The following is a 15,172-nucleotide window of genomic DNA, read 5'->3' as shown; positions in this document are numbered from 1 at the left end:
ATATTCTTTCCGTTTTGTACTCCTCTAATGTTTTCCTCTAATCCTTTTTCTGTATGTTTAGAATTTCTGATAAACTGGAACAATAAGATTTTTCAGTTTCTACAGGTGTTGCATTTCTGCGCAAAGTTAATTGCATAGATTGATATATCATGAATTGGCTATTTTTCGAACGGTGTGAAGGCCCAATATTACACAATATCATTTTCATGATCTATAAAGATCATGAAAAGCCATTAGGATATGATAGAAAACACTATGAAATCTGTAGTCAGTCTTCCATTTACACTAGAGTTGGAAAAGATTAGCATAACAATAATAACTTGTTTTTATAAAATGCTTCAGAAAGCACTTATGCAATTTCTACGAGATGTACATAACAGAAGTTAATATTAAGCAAAATTAGACACTCAATTTACTGACTTCGGAAGACTGAGTCTGTCTTGCCAGGATTCAAATTCCCCATTTCCAGAACACCACATTTATCAGTGGTGAGCATTCAGCTCAATGAGCTAGCCTGCCAGCTCAAATCTTGGGATTTTCTGTACAACACTTATCATTTCGAAACCTGTAGAATGGTTTTCATTCAGGTCATGTTTGAATGATATATGAAACTGAAATAAGGATACCACATGTTGCTTCTTTTGCCATCAATGTATATATATATATATATGCAAAAATAATGAAAACAAAATCTATTCAAATAGCATTCTCTGCCACTAATTTCTTACCTTGGGGTACTTCAGAAGGTGCACCCCGAGCTTTAGCAACTTTGTCAGGCACTCGCCAATGATGTTCTCCAGTAACTCGCCTTGATTTGCATATCCTAGGTGGGATCCTGGCACATTGAGCACCTTATAGTTCCAGTGGTGAAAAAGCCGGGTGGGGATGTTATGGGACATCACCAGGATCCTGGGCTCCAACAATAAGGCACTGAAAGAGCACATGATGGTGACATTCAGACTTCAATGGCACCATTTACAACACAGACTACAGAGTTTGAAAAGAACAGGAATGACAATCCTTGTCCAACATGGCTGGATCCATGTCAAACTCTCATGATATGCACACATGATGCAATTACATAGAACACATTTAATTGGAGCTCATTTATGCACTCTGTGCGTATTATGAAAATCTGGAATAGATCTGGTCTTCAAGAATCTATGCTGAACATACCTGGTAGAGGTCTATCATGCTCAACTCTTTCCTGGTTAAAGAACAGAGGACTATATCCCACGGATGTTCAAGTCCACCTCAGAGGAACATTAGCCAACTTAGAGACAACATATGTCCAGATTTAGAATTTGGTGCTAAGGCAAAATCCTAAAATTTGTGAAAGGAGTCCTACATATGATACGGAACCTACCGTTAGGAATTGCTCTACCAAAGGGATAGTGGGTGGAGGAAATTACAAAAGTGGATTCTGAATTTGATGTAGTACAGACTCCACAGATCAGAGCATTTTTCTTACTAATTATATATGAGGTTTGTAGCTCCTATTCACGTATAAGAAGCCAGAAGAAATTCCTAAATCCAAAACCTATTGCAAGAATATGGCCACATTTGTAACACATCATCCCATTAAGAGGCCACTTATGGTGTGTTCTTAACATGCAATTTCACAATAATATATGACTTTGTTCTTTGCCTTTGTCTTTACATACCTCTACATAATCGACTTTCACATTCATTCTTGCCTCTTCCTTACAATGGTTCTAGTCTGCATTTAAGCAGCTTGCGCCCAGTCTGCTGTGAAGGTCACACTTCCTAGAAAGAGGACTATATTGTGAATTTAACCTAATGATTAGGCATACATCTGTTGAATGGCACATTTAATTTTCTTTTGTTATATCAGAGTAAGAAAGAGACCCTACTTGTTGGGACTGGATTCTGGGTTGAAATTCTGATGATGCTTGGAATGTGATAATTAGAACTGTAATGGCAGTTGTAGTGGTTTCCCTGCCTCGTTGATCGTGTTTCCACCTACTCACGTGAACTTCAATAAAGAAGTGGAATCTCACCCTCAGCGTGTGGTACCTCTTTTCAGTGGCGACGAGGATGGAAGAAGCGGTTCACAACAGGCTGAGGCTCAAGGATTTTGGAGTCTGTCACAATTTTCTGGAATTTTTGCATCTTCAGCGTGCAGTAATGTGAGGCACTGAAAGGCAGATAGTTCCTTGTGTAGTTCCTGGCTTCCTGGTTTCTTTGCTGTGAAGATTCTTGGTATTTAGGCTTAGCCGGAGCCCTACAAAATTGGAAGCGCTTCCGGCTGTAGGATCCGTGCGCGAGGATGCATGACGCTACACGTTTGAGCCAGGCTCATGTGATGCACTGTGTTGCTTGGCAATGCAGCATGCAGGGACCGCCATGACGTGTTGTGGCATTTACAATTGGGCGCCTGGTAACGTGTTGCACAGGAGACGCTGAGACACATCCTTCCAGTTGTCATCGTCTTTGTTTGTGGATTGCGGTGATCCACACATTTTAGTTGTAGTATTTTCAACCAGTGTGGTCACAAAGCTGCAGCGACCTGCAAGAGGCAACAGTGATCCGCACACCTTTATTCGTTATTTTCAACTGATGTGGCCACAAAGGTGCAGTGCCTTACAAGCTGCAAACACTGTGAAAAGGTAACTTGGATAGCGGATCACTGTGATCCGCACACCATTTCTTTAATTATACACTCAACTGTCCCTCTTTAAGTGCAGATAAGCAGTGATTCACACACTATTTTACTGCTATTTTTCTCTCCTTCACTATTTTACTGCTATTTTTGCCTTTCTATATTCTCTTTATTTGCTGAACTTGGGTGGTTTTGGTGATTTGCATACCTTGTGACTGGGAGTTGTGTATGGGCATGTGATTTGCACACCTTCTGTATTGGAGACATTGGTGGAGCTAGCACAGGTGTTTTCTGTTTTAGTGATACAATTGGTACTTTGCTTCTGTAACAGTATATATAAGCACACTGCTGGATTTTTAGTAGAAACAAAGGATAACATGCAGCAGAGCATAATTCCTCCACTTTACTTTTTAGCAGCCATTGGGTGGGAACAATGGAAAGAGGGTTTCAAAGTGTATTTGAAGGCCATAGAAGGGGAGGCTTTTATGCAGAAGGAACCCAAGGTCCTGAGGGCAGGAAGGTGTTAAAACTTCTACAAAGCATCAGCATGTGGGGGGGGATTTTTGGATGAATGTGCCACAGCCACCAAAACCTTGGATGCCCGTTTTAAGAAAAAGAGAAACGTTATTATGGAAAGGCATTCATTTTATGCTAGGCAACATTTGTCTTGTGAATCTGTTGAATCTTATGTCAGTGCAATTTGAATTTTAGCTTCTACCTGTAGTTTTCGGGTATTTGCTGAAGAGATGATCAGGGATCAGACTGTGGATAAACTAAGAATAAGAAGATTTAGGAAAAGTTGTTGACCCGAAGCCTTGGACAGAACTGATGACGTCTCTAGTAGCATCAAAGCTACCACAAGTTACATGGAACAGATTTCTCTTGGATCACAGGTGCACACTATCCAAAGCGGGGGGACTTTTCAAAGCATAAGTATAAGAAAGGGAACTCTAGGGGGAAAGTCATGGAATGTTACAGATGTGGGAATAGGTATCATTTTGGGAATTCCCTGAAGTGCCCTGCTGTTGATAAAATGTGTGCGACTTTTAAGTCAGAGGGGCATTTCGCCAAGGTGTGTAAATCTGGTAACGAGAAGAGTAGTCCCAAACAAATTAATGGAACTGAAACCCCCATCAGCTATGATGATTCATCTGAGGACTCTCATGATGAGAATGTATATTGTGCACAAGAGAGTGGGGGAGATCTGGACAAAGGTGTGATGCAAATTGAATCTGAAAAGGTCAATAGACAATTTTGCTTGGTGAATGTAGCAGACACTGCATTCAGGATCTTTTTTTACTCCGATTGGTACGGAAGAGTGGGAACAGTTCAAAGATATTAGTTTAATGATGTCTAACGCACGACTAATTGGGTGCAGAGGAAAATCCATAGAGGTGGTTGGTTAATTTGATACAGTGTTGGATTTTAAAGGCAACAGAGAGAGGTCTACTGTATATGTGGCCGAAGATGGATCGGGTCTATTGCAGTGGTTGGAGCAAAGGACGTTAGGAATAATCCTTGATTCCAATAGCCCTCTGCAGGTGTTGTTGAAAGATGAGTGTGTGGCAACTGTTAGTGATTGTCCCTGGATCACAGCATTCCCGGAGAAAAACTGGGAAAACATAAGGGTGCCGGTGGTGCAACAAAATGAGGCATGTGCCACTAACTATGAGGGAGGAACTCAGGAAGAAACTAAACCATTTGTGTGAGCAAGCAATATTGCAGCCATTGAACGTTCTGAATGGTTATTCCTCCATGTGTTTGCAAAGAACGCTATAGGAATGTTGAGGATTTGCATTGACTTGAGGGACCTACGATGATAGAATCTGGGTAGATAGGCATGCCCTACCCGATATAAATGAGATGTAGACTCCTCTCAAGGGTGCCAAGGTTCTTTCAACTGTTGATATGACAGCTGCACCAGATTGCGCTGAAACGTGAATTGAGGCATTTAACATTCTTTATCACAGCAGAGGATGCATTTATATTTAAAAGCATGCCTTTTGGTTTGGCTTCGGCCACCTCTGTTTTTCAGAGATTAGTCGAGGTCTTGTGCAATGGCATATCCAATGTTAGGTTTTTTCAGCACAATATCCTGATTTTTGGCAAAGACATGTCCTCCCTTGATAAGTCATTGGCAATGGTCTTGGATGATTTGAAAAACAAAAAACAAAGGTTGACCTTGAGAGCAGATAAGTTCAGGTTTGCAGTTGAGTGTGTGGACCATTTGGGTTTTAACATTTCTGGACAAAAGGTGTAACCGAACGGAAGTTTAGTGAGGGCACTTGCAGAATTCCCAGTTCCCACTTACAAGGATCAGGTGTGGTCATTTTTCAGCATGTTGGAAAAAAAAATCCCATTTTACATCCAAATGTACAGACTGGACCTGTAATTTGAGAATTTTACTCAAAAGGAATGAAAAATTTGTGTGGAGTAAGGAGGTAGATTGTGAATTTGATGTCATCATAAATGAAATTGCTAAGGCTATTCCTTTAAAGTCTTTGACACTCTTGATTTCTCTGTCATTGTTACTGATAACACCCAATATAGTTTAGGGGCTGTGTTGTTGCAGATTCGTGGAGGGAAGGACAAAGTGGTTTCTTTTGCTTCAAGTGCTTTGAGAGGTGCTGAAAGCACGTACTCTGTTAAGGAACACAACGTCCTGGCCTTTTGGTGTGGAGGTAACCCCTTTAGTAATTGCTTATGGGGCGTGGAATTCACCACCAAGATGGATCACAAGCCCTTAATCAACCTTTTTACAACTAAGGGTGCCTGTAATGCTACCGCATGCATTGCAAAGTAGCAGTTTAGAATCTGAATGTGACAAATGAAACACAAGGGTCATAGACATTGTGCTTCATTTTTCACACTCAGCTGCCTGAGTTTTCAAGTCTTATGTGACTCTTTTTTGGTTGTTTTTTCCTTCACTATTGTTACTTTACTATATTATGTCAAATACATATTTATGAATGATCCATTTGGATAACATACAGAGGCCTCATTTTATCACTACGTACATTCAAATGTTTGTATGCCTTGAGTCAGGGAGCCTTGTTCCTTTATAAATAGAGGTCCCTATGTAGGCAGCAACAATGGGGGCATTAGAGTGAGCAGCACCTCGTAGGTCCTAAATATAGGCAGCGTAATGTGCATCCACAATCTCCTTGCTGTAACTGCTCTGAAACTGCATGGCAGGAAATAACCAGTCTTAGAACAAGAGGGTGCAGCAACAGAGTCTTCATTCTCAGTAGGGTGGGAACAATCATGTACATGGCAGGACTGTGCTGCTGATGAGATGTGAGTCTCGTGCCTGTAGAGTGTCTTCAGTGACACTCTACAGGATAGAGAAACTACATCTACATTACCATCTTACCCCTCCAACTCACCTCACAAGGTAACACAGATGCTCATTAGAAGAGCATCCATTAGTGTAATGTCAACAATCCATTCATGCCGACTACTTTTTGGTAACATTAGTGCATAGGCTAAATTTCACAACACATTGGATAACTACTGGTGGTCACAACCGTACAGCCATACAAGATTTATAATTAATGTTACAGGAGTTTCAATTGGTTAACTGCAAAGACTTTTGTGGGAAACCTGATTGAAATGGTGCAGTGCTATAGACAGTAACCATATAATATTAAAGATAATAGAAGGGAAAGTTAAGGTGAAGTAAGGGCCAGTTCTCCTCGAAAGAATTATTGGTCTTCCAGACATCTAAAAAAGGTTACCGTTAGATGCAGGACACAGATCTCAGTTGCTGGATTACATATGAGATGCTTGATCATTTAATCTAGAGAATGATTCCCGTGAAATGTGAAAGCCTAGCCAGTAGGACTATCTTCTAATCTCCTCAACATATCGCACTTCCTGTCCTAAGGAACATAATGGGCGCTTTTAAAGACCAGGCCATAAACACAAAGCAAAAATGAGAACTGTCAGCGTGCCATCCATCATCTCACCTATTCCCTTGTTTTTTCATTTCCTTCATAGTCTTCAGCACAGAGTAAAGGGCATCGCTGGATGACTGGGAAGAGAAACAGGTGTATCTTGTTATCCTACCAACCTTTGTATTTTGCAGCTGCACTAAATCAAGAAGTATTGTGTTAGAAGTGACTTCTCAGCACATTCATAACCCCTTACCTCCAGTACGTGCACAGCATAAGCAGGGTAAAGCAGAAGAAGGCCAGTTACGCTCTCTCCCTGATAATAGCGTTGCAGGCTCATGAAATGACGGTCCCAAAACTCTGCAGAAGAATGAGTCAGTAATCCTGTTAGTGAGTGGCATTAAAAAGATATACTCGCCACATATATTTTTAATTTGGTGTAAATCTGTATATTAGTTTTTGATAAATTGTCATTAAAAGGGTGTTCAGAGTGGGCATGTTAGGGTGAACAGCTTGAGATATCTGGTACCGTGGGAACTCCGCAGATCCAAAATCCCAAAACACTCAATTATGATTGGCAGTGGGGGGCTTTTTCTCCTGTCAGCTGCTTCAGTACTGCAGATCCTGAGATGGATCTGCAGAACAGAAACAAGTTGATTGGCGCTGGACGCTACATTGTTAGAAAATGCTGCGGCTGCCTTTAAAGTGATAGGGGACATAATCCTTGATCCCTTAAAAAAGCATTATATGGCTCATAAGGAGGAAAGGTGAGGACACCCTGACCCATGTTGGATGGCTGGCTTTACAGGGACCCCCCACTGGTGCTTCCCCACCCAAATGGTTAAAAATATTTAAATATAATATTTAAGATATAGATTTCTAGCACAACTACAGGACTCAATGAAGCCCCCAATGTAGTTCTGCGGCTTCACCGCAGGTGACATGCGGCAAGCTTTTCCATCATCGTGTTGCGGTCCCATGCCAGCTTTGTTTGCAGTCTGCAGTACGGGTCAATGTACTACAGTCCCAACAACAGTGAATCATGGATTTATTGATGTTGTTTTAAGGAAGCATGGAATGCGTTTCAGTGGTTCAAAAACATACAAAATATTGTTATGGCTCTTTTTAAATGTAAGCATGAAATATTTATTTTTAATTATACAAAACGGCATAATGTTTTCATTTACATTATTCAAACGAAACATTAAATTCATCACAATGTATGGCATTATTTGTTTAACTTGAAATGATATTTCAAATTTAGACTATGACATACAATTATTATATACATTTGAGGAGAAGGTAGTTTTGGGGAACACGAACTATAATTCACCAAATCAATGCAAATAGTAGATTTCTGTTAGATTTGGGGGTCTCTAGTAGGTATAGGTAGGTATCTGTGACAAATAGGGACCCTTGCGTTTAGTCAGGGTAAGGAGCTACACTCCTAAAATAACCCCTGCTCACCTCCTTGGTAGCTTGGCACGAGCAGGAAGGTTTATCTCAGAGGCAGTGTGTAAAGTTTTTGTGAACACATACAGTAATACAGTGGCAATACTACAGATGGACACCACAAAGGTTGTATTATAAAAATAGGTATTTTTATATAGACTTAACACAAGAGCAAACGACAAAAATCCACAATACTGCACTCGAAAATAGACTTTAAATGTTGTAAAATAGCTCGGTTCTCTCAAGTTGTAAATGCGACACTTTACTCTCAATGTACCTTAAATGCGTAACACAAAGAAAATAAAAGGGTCACAGGGAAGGTGATGCGTTGGTTCCTTACACCCAGGGGAGTGGATGCGTCGGTTCCTTACTGCAGCCCAGGGGAGTTAATGCTCGCTTCCTTACTGTGTGGGTAGGTGATGCATCGGTGTCTTACTGCTCTCCAATACGATGCGACAAGATGGCACCTCAATGCAGTACTCTTCTCCGGTGGGATGCGACAAAATGGAGTCTTGGTTGCGATGCGACAACGTTGGGGTGATGCGTGCATGCCCACAGCCATGTGGTGACTCAATGATCTTTGGAGCTGCGACAGGCCCTGCGACCCGCTTCTCCGGTGATACGCCGCGCTTCAGCGATGCGATGATGACAGCGGCAGCGGAGGCTCGCTTCCTCAGCGATACGATGACAGCAGCTGCGGCGGCGGCTTGCTTCTTGTTGCGTCGCACTACCAGCTCCCAGCGACGCACAGTCTCTCAGAAGGCCAAGCACAACAGCAGGCACTTCAATTCCCAGCAAGGGCATTCGGGGGGGAGCCGGTGGGTGAAGTCTTGTATCTCTGAGACTTCAGGCAAGAGGCAAGCTCTAGTTCAAGCCCTTGGAGATTATTCTTCAAGTTGATAGAAAGCACACTCAGTCCTTTTCTCCTTTATTTGGCAATGAAGCAACCACTGCTGGACAACCCCAAACACACAGCACCTGGGTAGTCTCCTCCTTCAGCTTCCTGGTTCTTCTCCTCAGCAAAGATTTGTCTTGATTCCCAGAAGTGATCTAAAGTTCTTGGGTCTGGGTCCCAATATTTATACACCAAAATCCTTTGTTTCTGAAGGCAGAGAGTGTCTGTACCTAACCCAAACCAGTCCTGGTCAGTCGTGGAGCACTTTGTTTACAGGTCTCCTTCTCTTCCTTTGACAGTGAGGGCCAGGGACATCAGAAACACCACAGGAGATGGAGCCAGCATTGTGGAGGGAAGGCACAGCCCGATTCAGGTCCCGGGTGCAACTCCTCCCTCCGATCTGTATATAGATCTCTCTATTCAGCCCTGTGCTGACTCACCCTGTCTTCTGGAATCCCCCAGCCCCTGTCACTCAAACTCCAGACAAGGAATACACAACCTAGCAGAGGCAGGCTTTGATAGTTAGGCAAGAAAATACCTACTTTCTATAAGTGGTATTTTCAAACACAGAATGTTAAAACCAACTTCACTAAAAGATGTATTTTATTATTCTGAGTTCAGGCATACTTAACTCAAATTTCTTCCTAGTTCCCTGAGTCAGTTGGGATTATAAGATGTTATCAAACTGGCCATTCTGGCCTATGGGGAACAGGTAGCCTTGCAATAGTGAAAACGAAAATGGCTGTAATTCACTATTAGGACATGCCACACACATCAAGGCATGTCCTAACTTTTACCTACAATGCACCCTGCCCTTGGGCCTACCATAGAGGTGACTAATATGTATAAAAGGGAAGGTTTAGGGACTGGCAAGTGGGTGCACTTTCCCAGTCAATATGGCAGTACCAGACTGCACACAGGCCCTGCAATGGCAGGCCTGAGACACACTTTACAAGCTGCTCCGGTGGGTGGCACAATCAGTGCTGCAGCCCACCAGCAGCATTGGATTTACAAGCCCTGGGCACACACAGCACTGTACTAGGGTCTGACAAGTAAGCCAATCACGGAGTCACTAATCCATACATCAATTTACCATAGGGAGCACTTGCACTGTGGCACTGAACAGCAGTGGCACAGTGCCCAAAAGCACCTAAAACCAGCAAAAACATAAAAGGCAACAGCAAAAAGTGGAAGGGAGACCCACACCAATGGTCCCAGGTCTAATAATTTCTATTAGCATTCATAATCACCTGTTTGGCGTCTACTGATAAATGCTATCCTGCCTTCACAATTCATTTTAGCTTTCACTGGTACAGAAGGCTTCTTCAGGCACTAAATGAGGAGTCCGCTCTTGAGAGGATAGAGAACGGGGTAGATCATAAACATTGTCAAAACTCTAGGTAAAGCTGGAGCACAAGCAGTATAATAGGCCACTAGTCCCCTAGAGAAGTAATAGTAAACAAGCAAACTACGGACACAGGGATTGGTGGCTCGTTTATACTGTCCACTGCTCAAATGTGGTTAACACACATAATAAAGTAAAAAAGGAACTCTTGTTTGCCATGAGAGACACTAAAGTTTACTCTGATCTCAGTGCTACTTAAAAACTAACAGATGCATGTTTCACCTTTTATGTGGATAGGCGGCAGCTCTGTGTTTTGTTTTAACCTGTACTGCAAAAAGTATATAAGACTTCAAATAAAAGCCACTTTATAATATCAAAAGTAGGCTTGTTCCGAATGAAAACACCAAATACATCATGCATAAAATTCAGAGAGAGATGGCAAATGTCTACATTGTGCACCAGGTTCTGTTACAATGGACAACAAGATCGAGTAATCAGATGCCAGCATGAAATCTTTGAAGAATGTACAAATAGCCAGATATAGGTCTGTAATTGAGAACTCTGCTTAAAAATTTAATTGAGCTGGGAAGTGGTCCACAGAGGTTAAAATGGTTGATGTCCCTAGTGCCACCCAGCTGCAGAAATCTGGGGGTAAGTCCAATCATCAGGTTAACTAACATACCTTGCCTCTTCCTGATAAAATAAGCAAAAACTTCAAATTCCTTCCTTGATTATATCTTTTGAGGTTGTTACAGTGGCCCACAATCTACTTATCACCATGAGGCCCCTCAAAAACTGGCTGCTTTGTACCTTCAAATATCTCATGATAAAAACTCAGTAAAGTGATCCAAGATTGCAAATGACTGCAGTATTTCCAAACGTTTGCCATTAACAACACTGAGAAAGTGGAGCATTCTACATGTGCGGTCTAGGCTGCTATTGTAACCTCCAATATTCTTCCATTCACCATCTTGTTTTACATTTAAAGTTTACCTGCATAACAACTGTAGCTAAGGAAAAGCCCTTCTCTTAGGAATGTAAGAAGAACTTGGGTGCTGGAAAATAAAATCAAAAGACCAGAAAGAAACATCACTGCTTAAAGAAATATTCTTAGTGGGAAGACAAGAACAATAGGCATAGTGGCCCTGCTTGATGTAAAGCACTAAAGCCTTGTCACTCTCAGATATACCATTACACTTTCAGAGTGGAGGTGCTCAAATCAAGGTTTTTTTTAAACTTCATGTATGCAGTTTAAAACAACTATGTGGGTGAACACAGTTTTCAGCAGAACTTAATCTACACAGTTTCCATAGAACAGCAGATTCCAGTGACACAACAATCATGAACATCCGTTAACGCCTGCATGTATAAGTAAGCACATACATTTCTAGTAAATATGAGGAGGCCATACACTAAGCAGTATTACAATACAATGAGATCCTTACTTTACGTTCCGCTATCACTATCAGTGGATGCATTCTGTCCAGTCCCATTTCCCACTGGGCTAAGAAGCTTCCTACAGAATTCTCTCCAGGTTGCAATGTCCTCTGCTAGTTTTTCGTCCTTTCTACACATATGCAGCTCTTCGGTATGAAACCATTCACGCATGTCCCTTATCCAACTCTCCAATGTTGGCGCTCGTGTACTCATCCAACCTATAGCTACACTCCATTTGGATAATACCAAGGTCAATTACAGTAATTTATTTGCCATTTTGCATGTCTTGGGCCTCAGGACTTGCCCCAAAAGACAATGAGCTGGACTAGCCTCCACACGAATACCAATTCCCCCACTCACTTCGCAACCACACTGGCCCAATACTGCTGTACCTCTGTACATTCCCATGCTAAATGCAGGAACCCTACTCGAGCCCTGTTACATCTGGGGCATTCGTGAGGAAGAGTCAGATCTATGCGACGTAGTCTCATAGGGGTCATGTACACAGATTTAAATTAAATTGAATTAATTTTAAGCTTGCGTTACAGGATATCGTGCGTGTTAATGTGCATGCCCCCACCCAACATTTCTCTGGCAATGGTGGCTCTAGTTCCTCGTTCCATGCATCCCCTGCTTTGAGAGATGGGGCCCCAAATCTGCCCTCACCGCCTTGTACAATAGTGACACCAACCAGCACCCACTGCCACATGTAAGCAACACGTCCAGTGTCTCCGTCGTTTGTGGTATGTTTACATACCTGGGCCATGTAACCCTGACCAGTTCCATAAGGCCTGCATACTGCAGGTACTGCCCCTGTCCCAGGTTGAAACCCTCGCATGCCTGTTCAAATGTAATGAAAGTGTCATTCTTGTACAGATCCACTAGGACCAAACATCCGCCCTCTCTCCAAGCTTGAAAGGACATATTTTCAACCATTGTCTGAACTGGGGCTAAGATCCAAATGTTGAATTCCCGGTAAAATGGGGCGTGTCCTGAGTAAACGTTCTACGAACTTTTCCATATGAATGCCGTTTTCTTAACGACATATGGCAGGTCTGCGGGTGCGCTGCTCACATCAATGTTATGTCACTGAAGTCATGGGAACTGTGAAAAATCCAGGCAAAGCACAATGAACAAGTGGAGCAAATGAGGCATGCCTATTCAGCCCAATGCTCAGTTTGTGAAACAATAAGTACCATGGCTCTCGACAGGCGGTTACTGCAGCTTGCACCACACAACGCCCTTGCCATGCTGCCGATATTAACAAAACACCTACTAACCATCACACTCCTACAAGTGTGACGATTCACACTACTACAGGCCTCCAAAGCTATAAGGATGGCTTGGGCGGCAGGTAATAGTCATTTATGATGTATATTGAATCACTAATGGACTGTTGTTGTGGCCAGCTCTAAATTAGCCAGACAGAGCCACCTTGTGGCAGAGTGTCACAAGCGCCAGTGTTGACAATTAAGTGCTGGTGCCGAGCACCAGAAACCACTGGCTCAAAATAAGTAGGGGTGGGCGGAGCTTGCGTAGTGGGACTCTGCGGAATTTCATGGAGTTACTAGAAAACTCAGTGAAATTCTGCTGAATTCCATGGCTGTCGGAGTGCCGCCCTCCCCTCATCCCACATCCACAACCCCCCCCTCTAAAGCCTCGGCCCCCCACCCGTTCCAGCTAAATCCCCAGCCCCACAGCCCACCTCCCGCTAAAGCCGCGGGACCCCTTCACCCATCCCACATAGTCTAAGTAAAGAAGATTAAGAACTTAAGACTTGCCTTCCCCACAGATCGGTGTCTCCTCTGTCCTTCTGCTGCTACTGGGCCTGGCTCCACTACTTCCGCTGCTCTGTGAGAGTTACTGGAAGAACTGCAGTGCGCATGGTGTACTGCTTGAAGGCATGCCTGACCTATAGGTCCTCTAATTCCCGTAATTCTCCCGGAGCAGCGGAAGTAGTGGAGCCAGGCCCAGCAGCAGGAGTAGGACAGAGGAGACACTGATTTGGGTGGAAGGTAAGTCTCCCTGCACCGGTGAACTCCGCTCCTCTGCATAAGCGGAGTTTTGGAAAACTTTGCACTCCAAATGAAGTGCAGAGTTACTAAATCTCTGCAAACTTTGCTGGTAGAGAGGAGTTCACCGCCAGCCCTTAAAAATAAGTACTGAGTCAGCCATTTAGAAGGAAAGCGGTAGGGGAGTAGTATGCCTTCAGGGGATCATTTTGGAGCACATCTTCCCAAACATACAACTAAAGAATGATGTGGTAAAGTACTGCCATTTTTCATATAAATGGTCTCTTGAAAATGGTCACAAGCTACCAGAATTGTAACTGTTTAATTTTAAATATTTTTAATACAGTAGAACTGTATCATGGTCTTTCACATTAAGATAGCCAAACCAGGCAATGCATCAATAACTAATGCAGCCTTGAAGCAGGTGTTAACAAGGGAAAATGCTTTGATTTCTAAAAAAAAAAACATGTGTTGAATGTGTGTTTAAGGAATGTGTCTAGGCATTGGAATTTTTAATGAAAAGCATGGTTCCAGTACAAGTCATGTGCTGGTCTGTGGACACTCACCTCCGCCATTGTGTGAGGTAGTGCGTTGTGCAAGGCAGTCTAAACAGAGCGCCAGCACAGAAGATGAAGGCAGCACAGGCCAATGGCTCTGATATGGTACGCATGGCTCTGTGCTGTGTTTTTGCCTTGCGCAATACAGCACAGCAAATTTGGCTGCTGTGCTGCATGGAAAATTTGTGAATATACCCCACTGTATACTAAAGATGGTGATAAGTGCTGTCGTTGACACAGAACCCCCTACCTGCAAAAATATCTTCCAATATATTACCAACCCTGCAACAAGGACCCACTTTCAACTGAGGGAGTTTCAAAATAAACATCAGTGGCAACAAGTCTCAGCGCAGGGGTATCTCAACATCAAGCCTACCATGGCTAAACCTGATAAGTCAAATAAGAGTAGGTCAAATAAATTAACAAAGTATTCAAAGAAAATATATTAAATCCTGCATAAGACATGCCCAGAGGAGTGAAAACTGCAAAGTTTTTTCTTCTTCTAAACTTTACGAGCTTTGTGAAAGTTGTAGACTTTAAGCTGTGAAAAAAAAATATGTAAAGATAGGTTTTGCGGAAAACAATCTCTGCAATGACTCAACTTTAGAGGAAGAATTGTCCTGCAAAATAAGTTATTCGAAGCAACTTCTTCAGCAAACAAATCTTGAAATGTTTACAAAGCTTTTCAACCTTCGCAAAGTGCACAGTTTGAAAAATTTGCAGCTGAAATTTTGATTTCACCTGCCTAGATTTGGCAGAAAGCCCAGGCAGTTAGATGTTTAGTACGATGTTAATTTTACTTCCAGAAATCCTGTAAAAAGAAAACAGACAGAAAAGGGGGACCATAGATGCCTTTATTGAAATTTGCAAAGCCAGTGTTCAACTTATTTTTGCCCGAGTCTACAGGAAAGAATTAGTATTCCAGAGAAATAGCTGAAAAAAGGACTGGATAATGCGA

At 42.5% G+C, this 15,172-nt stretch overlaps 1 protein-coding gene across 2 annotated transcripts in view; it reads right to left on the bottom strand.

The window, feature by feature from the left end:
• The window catches only part of LOC144770290 (testis-expressed protein 47-like), a 95,459-nt gene that overhangs the window by 48,083 nt on the left and 32,204 nt on the right, over positions 1-15,172 (bottom strand). For both annotated transcript variants that reach the window (XM_078654686.1, XM_078654685.1), the window contains exons 3-5: positions 6,773-6,876; positions 6,592-6,656; positions 729-930 (exon numbers count right to left, since the gene is read on the bottom strand). In XM_078654686.1, coding sequence (XP_078510812.1) covers positions 729-930; positions 6,592-6,656; positions 6,773-6,876 — 371 coding nt within the window. The remainder of the gene's footprint in view (positions 1-728; positions 931-6,591; positions 6,657-6,772; positions 6,877-15,172) is intronic.

This window comes from Lissotriton helveticus, chromosome 7 (genome assembly GCF_964261635.1).
Source record: "Lissotriton helveticus chromosome 7, aLisHel1.1, whole genome shotgun sequence".
In the NCBI taxonomy this organism is placed as follows: domain Eukaryota; kingdom Metazoa; phylum Chordata; class Amphibia; order Caudata; family Salamandridae; genus Lissotriton; species Lissotriton helveticus.
Note: the sequence above shows the minus strand (reverse complement) of the source record. Positions and strands in the feature narration are given on the sequence as shown.